Source organism: Camponotus floridanus, unplaced genomic scaffold (genome assembly GCF_003227725.1).
Source record: "Camponotus floridanus strain SB8 unplaced genomic scaffold, Cflo_v7.5 scaffold42, whole genome shotgun sequence".
Taxonomy (NCBI): domain Eukaryota; kingdom Metazoa; phylum Arthropoda; class Insecta; order Hymenoptera; family Formicidae; genus Camponotus; species Camponotus floridanus.
In genome coordinates this window covers 145,188-160,406 of record NW_020229570.1, presented here as the reverse complement: position 1 = coordinate 160,406, position 15,219 = coordinate 145,188, and the positions used below count along the sequence as shown (strand labels likewise).

The 15,219-nt window shown below is 36.3% G+C and overlaps 1 protein-coding gene across 2 annotated transcripts in view; it reads left to right on the top strand.

Annotated features, from left to right (window-relative positions):
* LOC105257149 (transmembrane protein 132C) overlaps positions 1 to 15,219 on the top strand; it is a 107,294-nt gene that overhangs the window by 88,720 nt on the left and 3,355 nt on the right. The window contains exons 4-9 of one of the 2 annotated variants that reach the window (XM_025411716.1): positions 1,709 to 1,976; positions 8,737 to 8,880; positions 9,565 to 10,443; positions 10,806 to 11,244; positions 13,442 to 13,791; positions 14,805 to 15,106. In XM_025411716.1, the coding sequence (XP_025267501.1) occupies positions 1,709 to 1,976; positions 8,737 to 8,880; positions 9,565 to 10,443; positions 10,806 to 11,244; positions 13,442 to 13,791; positions 14,805 to 15,106 (2,382 nt within the window). Of the gene's footprint in view, positions 1 to 1,708; positions 1,977 to 8,736; positions 8,881 to 9,564; positions 10,444 to 10,805; positions 11,245 to 13,345; positions 13,792 to 14,804; positions 15,107 to 15,219 lie in introns of both variants that reach the window. The other variant, XM_025411715.1, reaches the window with a different exon arrangement.

The following is a 15,219-nucleotide window of genomic DNA, read 5'->3' as shown; positions in this document are numbered from 1 at the left end:
CTCGATAATTTCGTGTAAGTGAGCGATTGAGAACTTGACGTTTAACTTCCGGATGAGAAACGCGCGCTCTCGCTATTTTAAAAAGTGTGCAATTACATAAATATTGTTTACATAAAATTAAAAATATTTTTTTAACATAGATACAGATGCAGATGTTTATTTAACATCGCGCACCAAGTAATGTTTTATTTTGGTTTACCTACGTTTTTAAATAAGTCTAATAAATTTATAGATCTTAATCAGTATAATTAAATTTGCATAGCTATGAATGCTAATAATTATGGTTTAATTTTCGTGGAAATTGCTTATTTCACGGTAATTTTATGTTGTTGCCCGCTGCTCGTTGTAAAATATGAATGAGAATTGCATATAAGCCATAAAGGTATTTTGGACAAACGTCCTCTTTATCTCTCTTCCTCTCTCTCTCTCTCTCTCTCTGCCATCTCTTTCTCTTTTAATACGTATTGAGGGAAATAGGAAGCTCGTCGCGCGAGAGCAACAATTTTCTATTTACCATTCAACAGCCGGATAACAACGGGCGAGTTTTCGTTCTTTTTAATTCTATCCTGCTCGTTCTCGCAAACTCCCTTAGTAGGAAATAGCATCAATTGCGAAGAGTATATTTACATTCGCGCGAGCACGAGCGAATGAACGAACTCATTTGTTCGTATCCGTGACGGAAACCCGTATATATACAAACCGCTGCAAACGGATCTCTTTTGCCGGTGATACACAACTTCCCTAGATTATCCTCGACATCTCAAACTTTGGAGGAATCTCTGAGATCTACATATGTATATACTTTACGAAAACTTTGTCGTGTTACAAAATTATGGATTTCTACATACAGTTGCTCTCATCTTCGCTTTTAAAACATCGAATTTTTGTGGGAAATTTCTTTCATGGAGAAATTCTCCTCTCTCTCATTCTTTTTTTCGAGTAGTAAAAAATTTATATATTCCCTCTTATATTATATAATTTTTATATAATTATCTTGTAATTTTTTTCTATTAATTTTTATTTATTACGCGATTTTTTGCGGAATTAATTTTAAAGAAACAAATATGTATTTTCTTTGCACAGATTATATCCTCTTATTATTTTGTGTATAAAAGTATTGAGCTAAGATCATCGAGAAATAAATTTACGAGATATTTCATAATTTATATAAAATTTCTCGTAAATTGTTTAATTTTTAGTTCTATCTTTTATGCTAAATATTACAAGAAATCGATTTATATAAAAATTTATATAAAATGTATATAAAGTATATATAAATTTACATAAAATTTATATAAAATTTATATAAAAAATATACGATGGCTGCTTTTAAAAAGAGGGGTTTGAAAACTATGTTTCCACGACCTTTAAAAATGATTTTAGTTAAAATCCAAGATTACATATGTCAATTTTTTTTTAAATCCCATAAATTTTCTCCAAAACATTTTTTTGTAACGATTCGGAGATATCACTTTGTAACATTTCGTATATTTTACGAAAGTTTGTCATTATTAGAAAATTACAAATTCCTATTACATATATTGTTATTTCTGATCTTCCATTTTGAAATCGGGTTATCCAATTTTTACGGAAACGTTTTTCCGTTCCTCTTCTCTCTCAGTTTTTCTTTCGAAAAGTAAACTTTACATTCATTTCTTTTTATTTATTACCCGGACGTTTCTTCAAAGAATCTATTGTCATGTTTCAGATCCGCGGAAGAAATAATGACGATGTTGCTAGAGGCCAGCGAGGAAGGAATAGGCGGAAGTTGGGACGGCGGTAAAATTGTATGGAGCGTGCGTTATGAGCTCCAGGACGAGGAGGAGAAGGACTCGCAGTTGACGGGCGTCGATCAGTTGCAGCAACGAATGCATCAGCTGCAGCACCATCACCATCATCATGTCGAGAAGAGAAAGCTGCAGGTGCGGCTGGAAATACAGAAGGATGATATACAGGCGGTGCTTCCGATCTCTAAGGTAAGTAACGCATGACACTTCCAGTGAAGTAAATGTTAATTTTACGAAATAATAGTTACGCGAGCACACTTTGTTTCGGGAAGAATTACTCCTGTTTCTTTTACTTTTATCTAAGTTAAAAGTTTAGAAGACCAGGTAGGCGGGTTTTAAAAATTCTTAGAACCGGTATCTCTCTTGTATCTAGCACAGAGTTGAACTAGAAACTGGAGTAAGTGGGAAAAAATCATAAATTCCAGAGTTTTACTGTCCCAGATTTTATTCAATAGCTAAACTAATTAAAAATTATAAAAATAACTAATATGTAATACTAAAATCTATTTATATAATTTTATGCACAAAAATATTTTTTTGCTTTAATTAATAAATTATACTACTCACTACAATATAAAAAACGAGATCAATATAATAATAAAAATTTTTTTAAATTCAAATTAATATGTAAAATACATTTTTAAAATAAAAGCTTGGGAGATATAAATATTACTAAAAGTTTTATATTACATTATATTGAATTTTTTTTTATATTTTTAGATTAATGAGAGAAAAATGTAATAATAACAGAATCAAAAATTTTTATTGATATAGATCTGCATTCAATATCTTGTAACAAAAAGCTAATTTATTTGTTAAGTCAATTCTTAATCTATTATTTTGGATTTTATTTTGGACATATTTTAAATAACACTCTCTTAATTGACGAATATTGATAGAAAAATTTTTTATTTTAATATTTTTAATATATCAGATCAGTTTTTGCAGTTTTTTCCGGACAATACCAGTTTTTATGATTGATTTGAATTTTATTTAAAAAATATGGAATTTTATTTAATTTAAAAAATGTAAAATTTTATAATCCTAATTTAAAATATTATTGTATACGTGGGGGAGTGTACAATTATCTTTCTATACATGAATATAACAGTAGATTTAAAAATATAAACTAACTTGTCGATCGATTTGCTTTTAGCAAGAATTTACACTTGATTTGAATATCTCATACTTGAAAATAATTTAAATTGAAAGATTATTTTTGCGATTAAAGTTTAGAGATAAAAAATAGATTTTTTCATCGCGCCAATCGATTTATCGAACGCAGAAACGAAAAAGGGAAATCTTGGCGGGTCTTTTGTCAATCTTCTCCATCCATCGTAAATGATGGAAAAAAATTCTTGCATTATTTCGATATACAATAGAATAAAGAGGGAAGATTCAAATGACGGCATTTCTGACATTATAATCTACATGACGACTGCAGTGGCAGATCGGGAACTTGAAAACGTCATAGGATAAAGTCTGTGGGTTTTTAAGATTTTGATCAAATTTTGGCCATTTTCGTCGGTTACGGTTATTTTCATCGCGACGCTCCTCGTCCTCGTGAAAATCCCTCGGAAAAGAGCTAAACTCGAGCGACGGGCAGACCGATCAATACACGTTCGTATATCGATCACGCCGTCGCGCGAGAATCTGTTTCCACTCGGTCGGCCAATCTACGATCCTCGCGAGTATCGGAAGAGAGAGAGAGATAGATAGAGAAGGGGGGAAGAAAGGAAGATGATGAGAAAAAGGAAAAAGTACACCCGGTGCAGAAAGGACCGACAAAGGATAATGCTTTTCCCCTTTTCTCCTCGCTCTTTCTTTCTCTCTCTCTTTCTCTCTCTTTTTCTCCGATGTCTTCCTCCCCTCGGCTTTTCCGCGTCCGCACGTTCACCATAAACGGCAATATTTCTAGCCATGGCAAAATTCCACGGGATCGATCGCCGATGCTGCATACTCCTTTTTCGATAACGGCAACGATGGTTGTAACGGCAGCTGCCGTAACAACGGATTGTAATGAAATTTTCGATTGCGCGACGTCGAGTGGCGTCGATGTGATTTTTATTATATTTTTCTTATATTTTACTTTTTTTTATTTTTTTATTCTTACACGAGGGACACATTAATTTACATTTAAAATATTAATTCTCGAGGGAAGAGAGCAATCAAAATTTCCGAATCAAAATTGTAGAGTCGCAAAGAGGATCTATTTCGACGTAACTGTAATATAATTATAGCTTAATCCTCTTGATTGAATTAGTTCGATTTATTTTATTTTTGCGCAATTTTTGAACGAGGATTTTTCTGAATAAAACTACATAATTTGTTTCCTACATCGAAAATTTCAGCTGAGGGACATAAATTCAACTTTACATTTTTTTCGATATCAATGTAAATTTTTTTTGCGCGAGCTTTCTAGCGCTCGAAATTTTTATATTTTTATAACCGCGTATAATAAAAACACAGAATGTGCGTATGAATGTGATCGAATTGTCAAATCAATCATATATGAAAGACTCTTGAAAAATGAACGATTGATATAACGCGAAATTGCGCATAAAAGTTTAAAAAATATATATTTTTTACAACATTTTATTTAAAAAAAAAAGAATTGTATCGTTCGATCTTCTTCGAATTTGGCAGTAAATTCGATTAAGATTAACGATTGAGTTTTATTTACAAAAAAAAAACGATAAAACAAAATGTATTTACACACAAGAGTCAGACATTGTTTTGATAAAGCACTTTTCAAACAATCTACAACAACATGAAAGGGACATAATCCTAGGAATGCGAATTAAATCGGATGGTTTCATATTATCCGTAACATGCTCGCAATTTCCGGTAACATGATGCAGCAGGTGCATAGTACATAGCTCTGTGTATGAAAGTCCGCTTATATGGAGTCGCATTGACGATTAGACGCGAAACAACGTTAAAAGAATTAATTGAAAAATACATCAACACATTGATTCATTTAATCATAATTTAATAATTGATCATATAATATAACTAGAAAATTAGTATATATATGTGCGTATAAAATAATCAACTTAGAAAACTCATCTCTTCATACAAATTTTTTTAATAATGTAAAAATACTTTTTCCTTTTAAATCCTATCTTTTAACTTTAAGATTATATTTCGATGTAATTTTAATTTAAAGGTACTTAATTATTTTTTAATTGAAAGATATTTTTAAAGATACTTGCTAGGAAAAATTCACGACAAAGAGAGATAAGCAATCTTTATCGATATTTTCTCCAAGGAAATAGCGTCCTCATTAGCCAAAGCATTATGAATATAAAGATATTTGATGGGATTCTACGACATCCTGTGGATATAATATTACAGGATTATTAATTTACAACTTTGCAAAGATTTTTATCACATCGGTGTTGAGTTCGATAACGCTGTCGATGAGTTAGTTTGATGATAAAATTCCAGTATCGCAATGTCGATAGGTAACTCGGAACACATAGGTCGAGAACGTCGAAGGAAAGAGGTCGTGCCGAGTTCTCTTTTAATTAAAAACTTTACTCGCAGTCTCTAGCGCGCGGAAGGAGTAGCAATTAGAGTAAGGATAATCAAGAAGCACACGCGCGCGCCCAGTTTCCGACAACTTTCCGCGAGCGTGCGTTCGCGCGCGCAAACGTCTTCAAAAGGATATGTAAATTATGTGAATTAATTATCTAATTTATCAATTAACGACCTCCGACACGCACGCGCTTGTTTACTCCGTTGAAATTTATCAACGTAATGGACTATGTATTGTGCATATTTTATGCTCGCAGATCCTTGCTCCTTTCCCTTCCCCCCGTCCCACTTTCCTTTCGTTTAAAAATATTTACATTCCATGCTGATAATGTTCATCTTATACGGAAAATATAATTTGACGTGTGCAGGAGTTCATTTTATATAAAAAAATAATTTTAAAAATAATTTCTGTTATATGCATGTGCGTGTCAATTTATATATCAAAATTTGTGCGTACACTCGCGTTGCATTTTATCAGTCTCGAGTTAATCTATTGAAATGCGAATGAGTGTGAAAAACAAAAATGTGAAAGATTTTTCCACAAGAATGAACATACAAAATATTTTGGAAGCATATAATTGTCTCTTGATAATACAGATGCAAAGAATGAAATTAATCTTGATACAATAAGATCTATTATTTCCGCGACTTGATTCCGAAAGAAGCAGACGGCAAATTCAGAATAGATTATTATCCGAATAATGCAATTGAGCTCTATATAAAGTTTATAATCGTAAGCTCTTTGCGAGTCAAGTCGCAGTCGTATTATCAGCTATCTATAAACGCATTTAGAATATAATTGAGTCTGCGAAAAACGCGAATACCTTTACGTACGTACATTATACGCTTTTATAAGATTTATTCGCAGATTTATAGAATTTATTTGTCACATTTGTCAACACGAAAGTATAAGACAAATCTTAATTATATTTTATTTGCACAACTGATAACAGATTACTATCGTATAATATTATCTTGCTATCTTACTTTATTATAGTCTAATAGCTATAACTAATATAGCCAGGGCCATATTCGAAGTGCTCAAGGCTTAAGTGCAAGCATTATCATCCCTTCTCCCCTCCTCCCTCCTCTCTATCTCTCTATCTCTATCTATATCATCCCTTCAAGTAAGTGTAAGTGGTATAAACTTATGAATTATATAGTAACTTACGATCTCAAATTGCTTCATTGGGGTCAATTCTATAATTTGACTTAATCATCATTAATTTTTGAACACAGAAAAGATCGTGGAGCAATGGATATCCGTACAACATTAATTAAAAATTAAAATATATCACGACAATAATTAATACATTAAAGATCATAGAAATAATACATTGATTAATGAAGTTGTGAATCATACAAAATAAAACGCAAAAATACAAAAGAAAACGTTTTAGAATCTTTGTTTGGACTCTCTTCAATGGTATAATATAAAATGTGTAGAAATGGCCACGAAATGAAAATATAGAAATACAAATGTCACGATGTGAAAAATGATGATTAAAAATTGGTTATGTGATCACTTCAAAAATATGTCAGCAGAAATAAAAATTCATTATTCACAACAAAGTTATATCCAGAACTTGCACAAAACAAATAAAATTGAAGTCACAATGCTGACTTATTTTTAACGTAGCGAAAACGAATAATAACAAATTGATGCGCATAATAACGATAGAAAAAACGCGATTTTGAACAGAGAAATTTAAAAAGTCAGAGAATAAAAATTTAAACAGCAGAAAAATGACATTTCAATAAATTTTAATAAAGTACTGTCGGGAGGTTACGATCTTTTTTTAAAAATTACCTGAAGGGGATTTTACTAAAGATATTCAGTAGACGATTGCTTTTTACGTATCAAAGGATCGAAGATTTTTTTTTTTCTATCGCGACAAAACCTAAGTCAGTGATCAATATGCGTACAATCGTAACCGATTATTCCTTTCAAGGAGTCAATTCGCGTCGCATTTTGTAGGATGGGATACAAGATAACGGCGTTACATCTTGTTACATCTCGTTACGTCTCGCGCGGAGACGGCCTCGTAAATATTCGCGAGTGCGAATAGCGATCCCACTGGGGAAAATATTTCATGAAAGGATGGGAAAAAGGAACCATGAGTCTCGCGCGCGAAGGTGAGCCGCGCCCGCCGCTTCTACCATTGTTGAGAGAACGCGGTCTCTCCGACTGTCGACGATATAGTAAATAGAGTTGGCTGGCGCATACATCGGACACCAAGGGGAAGTATCACGCGCGCGGCGTCAGAGATTTAAATTCCCTCGCTGCAATATCGGAGCCGTTTGATGTTCCTCTTCCAAAGGCCCTAGCTTGCAGAGTCTGCACGGACGGGAGCCAACTTGGAAATGGCTTACTGGACCGACCGACCGATCCTCGTCAACCAACTCCCTTTGCGGGAGTCCTCTCGTTGACGAACTAGTAGAAAGTACACGCGTGTATACGCGGACGCAAACGTAGCAAGTAATTTCTACGTGTATGTAACGTGTATTGCGAGCGAGTCTTCAGCAGTAGTAAAACAACTGTGTACAGTCAGACGCGTTTAGGTAGATATTATTAGTTATCGCATTCACGGAAATCCTTTTGAACACTTTGAGAGGATATTTCAGCTAAAACGTTAGTAAACAAATCGGTTGTTATGAAAAGGCAAGCTCCTTTTTTCTTTTAAAAAACTTTTATCGTGGAAAATACATGTATCATTCGAAAGGATAGTTCTCATCGGTCTACGTAGAAGGATTTTGAATTATGGTCTTATGAACTTCTTGCAGTTCCAGTTTTCACAAGAGGTCAAGAAATCGTATTCTTTTCATCTCGAAAGAAATTTTAAAAAATGATAAAATATTTAAATTTCTTCTATATATAATGTTTTTCATTGAATAAAATAAGATGACAATTCTAATCAATTTGGAATTAAAGAAAAGATATTGAACATTTACAGAAATCAACTGTACTGTTTTTTCAAATTTATATATTTTGTTAATGATCCTCTATATAATATGCTTCCATTATTTTATCTGTCTTTAAATAATTTATTGAAAATAAGTTTTATGCATAAATTTGTAAATTTGAGAAAGAGAGATATACAATATTTCTTTCAAAGAATATCCTTTTGTGCAAACATTTTTCTATGCTTTATGAATTTTTTTTCTATATTTTGGGCGATACATATTTTTTAATAACGCTCTTACCGCGCTTTTTATCATGTCAAGTGAAAGGGGAATAGAATAAATAACAGTTATGAATAATGTATATAATGGCTCTATCACATATGAAGGCTATAGAAATGTGTATATTGAAATATACGCAAATTTTTCGATCACGTAGCATTAAAAATTGGAGCATTCGAGCTATGACTTTCTTTTCCTCGAGAAAATATTTTGTGTTTTGTTTCAGAACTGGGAGGTGATGAATACGGCAGTGCTGACGGGGCGTCAGGTGTCGCAGGGGATGAAGGTTTTCATCGTTAGTCAAGCTGGCACAGTGGCCGACGTCACATTGCAGTCGTCCTGTCATTCCGAGGACGAAAGCGTTCTCAAGGTAATTGCTTTTTAATTCATCTTCAGCACTTATCGAGATTTCCTTGATTTGAAGGGAAGCTTTTCGAAGGGAAAAATCACCGTATTATATGAACGTTAATAGTATTTTCAAACTCTTCATTCAAGTTTTTCAATCCTATTATTTGCATGATATAATTTTTAGATATTTTATATGTATATTTTTGAGATATATTTATCATAATTCATCATAATTTTTAGGTGTGTATATAATATAAATATATACATATTTTTCAGACACATATACGTTACAGAAAATAATTATTTAACATGATTATTCTGTAAGCAATGTTTTTTTATAAATGTTTATTTTAGAACAAAAATATTATAACGTATGTAGAATTTATTTAAGTATTGATTCGCCATCTCCGAGATTTCAAAAGTTTAGCAGCGATTTATTTAAGAGACCATGAAGAGTGCATCTTGGAAACAAGAGAATTTATATATATAACGTAATATCTCTCTTCAAAGTTTTATAATGTAATATTTTAAGTTCCCTCGAAAATATATCGTATAATATCCTCGAGAAAGTTCCAAACTGTTGATACTCCGTATAATCGCCAATTCAAGTGGCGCTTCCGAAACTCCAAGTGTCGTTAGACGTTGTATTACAAACTGTAGTCCAGAATCAAACTCCACTTAACACCCGATCGTTCGAAATTCGTAGGTATCGTCCTCTTGTAGCAGCGTGTACGTGGACGGTTCGGAGATTCGGGGTTCCAGCAACGCATCGGTCCTCGTCAAGTACGGCACGTACACCGGTTTAGCGAGGTTCACCGTGTGGATGCCCGAGTTTCCGCTGGAGGTGACCGTTGGCGACACTCGACTCAGCCAGATAAAGGGCTGGAAGGTGCCGGAGGAGCACGCGACCAGCGCCAAGAGCAAACGTAGCTTGGTGAACGCGACGAAGATCGAGGAACGGACCTCGGAGTCGCCGGTGGTCACCGCGCGAGCGAAGAAGAGAAGCGCCGTCGAGATCGAAGAATCGATCGAGGACACCTCGATGGACATGGACGACCCGGACGAGCCGCTCCTCGAGGAGGACGATGAGCACGAGGAACGATTCCGTGGCAATGGGAACGAGCACGGGTGGGACACGATCAATTCCATCGATCGGAATCTATCCCCGGCCAATTGTCGACTTCGGTTCCAGCAGAGTCCGGTCGAAGTTCACGCCCGGTTCCTGGCGACCGATCATGACTCGGGCAGGGTCTCGTACTTTGTCAATCGACGCACCTGGCTGCGCGTCACCGACCTCGTGGCCGGCATGTTGCGCGTCTCCGATCCTAGGATAGCGACGCTTCTTCAAAATAAATTGGTCCAGGGCCGCGGGGTGGGACGCACGGAGGTGCAGGTACTCTCGCCGATCACCGGTAGAGTCATCGGCGCGAAGGAGATCAGGGTCGGCAACGATCGCGTGTCCGTGATGCGACTGTCCGTCCGAGTCGTGTCTGGGCTTCAGCTCAGCATCAGTCCCGATACCGCGATCGAGAACGGATATGTCGCGGAGACCTCGGTTACAAGGAGATTGACTGCGCAGTATCAGGTAAAATTATTGAATTAATTGAAATAAGCATGTTATTTTTCAAATATATCTTGAGGAGAAAAATAACTTTAGAGAGGCAATCTTTTAGAATACAAAAATAAACTTGTAGCGTTCAATATTTCGATGTTTTTTAGATCATTCAAATCTAATTAAATAAGTCTAAATTAATCAAAGAAATATACACATATACATTAAAATTAAAAAATAATGTAAAATTGTGTTATTCTATCAAATGTTGATATTCTAGAGAAATTAGATCCCAACTTCCTCAGGTTTCTGTGATCGAAACTGTGATTGCACAAAGCAAACATAAGCAAACTGTATATAAGCTTGACTCAATTATCGCACTATCGCATCAACAGGAGGGATTGCTAGACATCGACGTGGAGTTCTCGGACGGTACCCGTACGCCCCTAAGGGAGATCGCCGTGAGCGATTACAATTTGCAGGTCGAGAGCACGGATCCGGAAGTCGTGGCGTTCGCGCCGATGGTCGCTTCGCATCATCCCCGGGTCATCGCCGTTGGTGAGGGTCGCGGTGACCTGCTGCGCGTCAGTCTTCAGCTGGCCGATTCCTGCCGATTATCCGGCAGACGGTCGGGCAAGGGCTCTCAGAGGACGACGGTCGCCGCGTTGGCGAGCGCGTCGGCCAATGTCGAGGTGGATTTCGCCTCGAGCGAGGTGCCCAATCGGCCGGAATTTGTGCAAAATGACGGCGGCGGCACCGTCGGCTCCCATCATCACAGAGAACGTAAAACCAACCGGGGCGAAATGACACCGGATCTACATGACATTCTCATCGGTAAATAGATCCTGTTCCCCTTTGCCGCTTTCTCTCGCTTTCTCTCTTTCTCTCTATCTTCCTTTCTTCTTTCTTTCGCATTTTCTTCGCTTTTTCCTCCGTTCTCTGCTTTATAACCGCCACGTAGCGCACAGCATGCATTTCCTACAGCGAAAACTTTCTTTGGCTTACAAAAAGTTCGTCTGTCTATTGATGTGTAATCTCCCCCCGCGGTTTCCCTCCAGCTCCCCGTAACTGATAGTTTCCTTCCCTTTTGTATGTTGAATATCAAATGCGTCTGCCTCGAAAAATAATTTGTGATCACTTTTATACGTTACTTTTATCGAGTTTTAATAACATTCTAAACTGTTCTAAAACTGATCAATCACAGCTATTCTTTTAAAAATAGATTAACTGTAATTAGCCATTAGTTTTAAAACCATGGGTGTTATTAAAGTTATAAGTTACTTAATTAAGGGTAATAATTAGGGATTTGGCTCAGAAAATTTAAAATTAAATCGAAAGTTGACACATAAGAGCCATAGCACGGTAGTTGGAGCGCAGAGAAGAAACAACACTTCTTTCTTTTTTAATATTAGTTTATTACAAAATTCATATTACAATAATAAAAGGCGAACGTTTCGAATCATCTTTTAATCCTTTTTCAGCGCGGTGCTAATAATATATACTACAAATTAAGACGCGTTATATTATACAAATTTGTTCCTCGACGCGCAGGTGACGCTATTATATTTAAATTACATCACACGGAGATCTAATAGCGCTGCTTCTAACATCAAATACACTGTAATTGTGCTGTGCAAAGTCGCAGCAGGTCTGACAAATCGAGTAAAAATAAATACCGAGAGATATTACACGAATAGGTTTTTTTTTTAAATTAATAGATAGAAGCATGATTCACTAGACTCTACGCTTTTTTACAATATGCCGTTGAGTGTCTCATATCAATTTGAGATTCGATAATGAAATGTATAAATATATCCTTGTTAGGACATAAACATAGATTCAACCAAAGACTCAGTTGACTTAATGATAACAAATATATAAAAATATGAACGAACGCTTCATATTTTCGATAAATTATCGATTATCAAATGCATGATTCAACGATTGCGATCGATCATCGATAATTTATCGAAAATATGAAGCGCTCGTTTATATATTCATATATTTATATATTTGTTATCATTGAATCAACTGAGTATATCCTCGGTTGAGTCTATATTTACGTCATAACAAGGATATATTTATACATTTCATCATCGAATCTCAAACTGACATGGGACACAACGGCAATTGTAAAAAAACGCGGAGTCTGGTGAGTCATGCTTCTAACTATTAATTTGAACAAAAAAAAAGCCTATTCAAGTGTAACATCTCTCTCGATATTTATTTTTACTCGATTTGTCAGATCTGCTGCGACTTTGCACAGCACAATTATAGTATATTTGATGGATTGTTAGCAACGCGCTTACTACTAGACCGATGATCCTAAATGTTCGCCTTTTATTATTGAGTTTTTTAATATGAGTTTTATAATAAATTAATATTAAAAAAGAAAGAAGTGTTTCTTCTCTGCGCTACAACTATCGCGCTGTGGTTCTTATGTGCCATTTAATTTTCAATTAAGGGTATTGCGTAAACGTAGTCAGTGATGCAACGCGCTTATTACAAATCGTTGGAATACCTCATCATCAATCAACTTGAAACATCTACTATTATACGCGAATTATGAACAATGACAAAATTGAAAAAAGAGCTTAACAATTACTTGAAACGTTTCTACACACATGACTTTCCTTCTCTTTTTATCTCAAAGTAGTATCAAAATCTCAATATAGACGATATTACGCATTCAATAAGATAGTACGAAGTGATTGTACGTATTATTGCCGCGTTGAAAGTATAAATGCATGATCCAGTGTCCCTTCCTCGATCCTCGCATGCCCGATAGCATGTCTGGCCAGCCGTCTGTTCAGCTTAAAGGGGATTAAGGGATGAAGATTCTCTCGCGGTGGCTCTCTCCAACTCGGCACAAACCCCCTGTCGTCTCACTCTGTCCTCTCTCTCTTTCTCTCTCTTTGTTTTTTTCTGTGCAAAGGGTTACCGCTGAAAGACGAGAAAGACGGGCACAAGCACGAGCCTCTGGTGCAGGCGCGGCAGCATCGCACGGCTATAGCTAATGGCATGTCTTCAGGGGGTATGGGCGGCGTCGGCGTGCGTCATCACGGCGTCGGGGCGCGCATGAGTCCGCTCGAGATCGGGATGTACGTGCTGCTCGCGGCGTTCTGCTTCGCGATCGTTGTCTTTGTCGTCTCCTGCGTGGTGTACGCCAGCAAGTTCAAGCCTCAACCACCGGACTCGCCGGGGCTCCTGACCGGCGCGGCCGTACCGGTCCTCGCTGGAGCACGCGCCGCCGCGAACCAGCTGGCGTCCGGCAGACGAATCCACCACCAACGTCCACCTCGCGAATCCACCACCAACGCACACGACTGGGTATGGCTGGGTAGAGCTACCCTCGAGCGAGCCGCCTGCGGTCCGCAACAGGTACGTGTATGACTTGCGATAGCGGGATGTCTACTCCCTGCAGAAATATGAAGAAGCTAGAATTTTCACGGGAATTTTTTTAGATAGAAAGATCAGGAAACTCTCATGAGATTTTATTAGAACCCGGGGAATTTTTTAGAAAACGATCTCTTTGATAATTCTCTTCTTACATTGGAATCCAAGCAATCGGTGATGAATTAATTGGCTAAGTTGTGTATTATGTACTTAAAATATAATATATAAATATGTATCTGTCTGTCTGTGTGTGTTTATATATTCAATGTCTTAACAGAACCAAGGATGCAATATATATTTTTATTGTACATAATTTTTAGTAATGAAAAAATGAAAAATGTGGGTGAAAAATGTTTATCTTAAAGCTATTGAATTTATTAAATATATTTTCGAATCTCTTGAAACTTAAGTAGCTTTTCATTTTTCCTCCACATAAAAGAAAAATTAGAGAACGCACGGAATAAAAAAAAACTTATTTTCGAAAATTGCATCTAAAAATTCTTCAGACAAAAATTTTAAATAAAAAAATCTGAAAGATCAGAGAATTTTCAGGGAGTATTTTTTACAAAAATCAGATATCCTGATAAAGTCATTACTTTTGAAAATTTAATGTATGATTAATTATGATGATATTGCCCAATTATTGCTAAATGATATACGCATAGTCAATATCATGTAATATTATATTAATTCAAACTTCATTCAAACATAATTATCCGTAACATAGAGTTACTTAGGATTTCTGATGATTAAACGATAACACGAATGAAATTTCGATAAACGTAGCATGGATAGTCTAAATTGACAGTTCAGGGAATATACATATCCAGGATTAATCGGTGATTCAACGAATTTCCAATAGGATTCGATGCTGTAAATACCTTTGTTCATCTCCCTTCGCCCCGATAATCCAGCAACAATCCAGCAAGCGTTTAAACAAAATAAACGAGAGATTTTGTTGAATCTCGTTTGATTGGAAACTCGGTTTATGATTGCAGGTGCGCGTAACAAGTAATCCGCTGGCTGGCGAAGGTGAACCCGAGAACGAACTGGGGACGTGCTTCGACAATCCGAATCACATCGAGCTACCGTCCGCCAACCAACGCATAACATCTAGCAGCGGTACTAGCGCTATCGACACCACAACTTATTCCAAGAGGGACAGAGTAGCGCGGAACAGTTTCGCGGCGAAATCCGCGATCAAGCCGTCCGCGATGATAGCACCCACCAATGCGACTACGACGGCGACGACAACGACGTCGTCGATGATAGCTCCGTCAATGGCCATCACGCGAAATGAGTAATTATGATTAAATGTTACTCTTCTTCTTTACACGACGGAGGATTCTTCATAAATAGTTTATAAAGATGAGGTATCTTTTCAAAAGCAAAAGAAAGAAAGTGGTATTTATG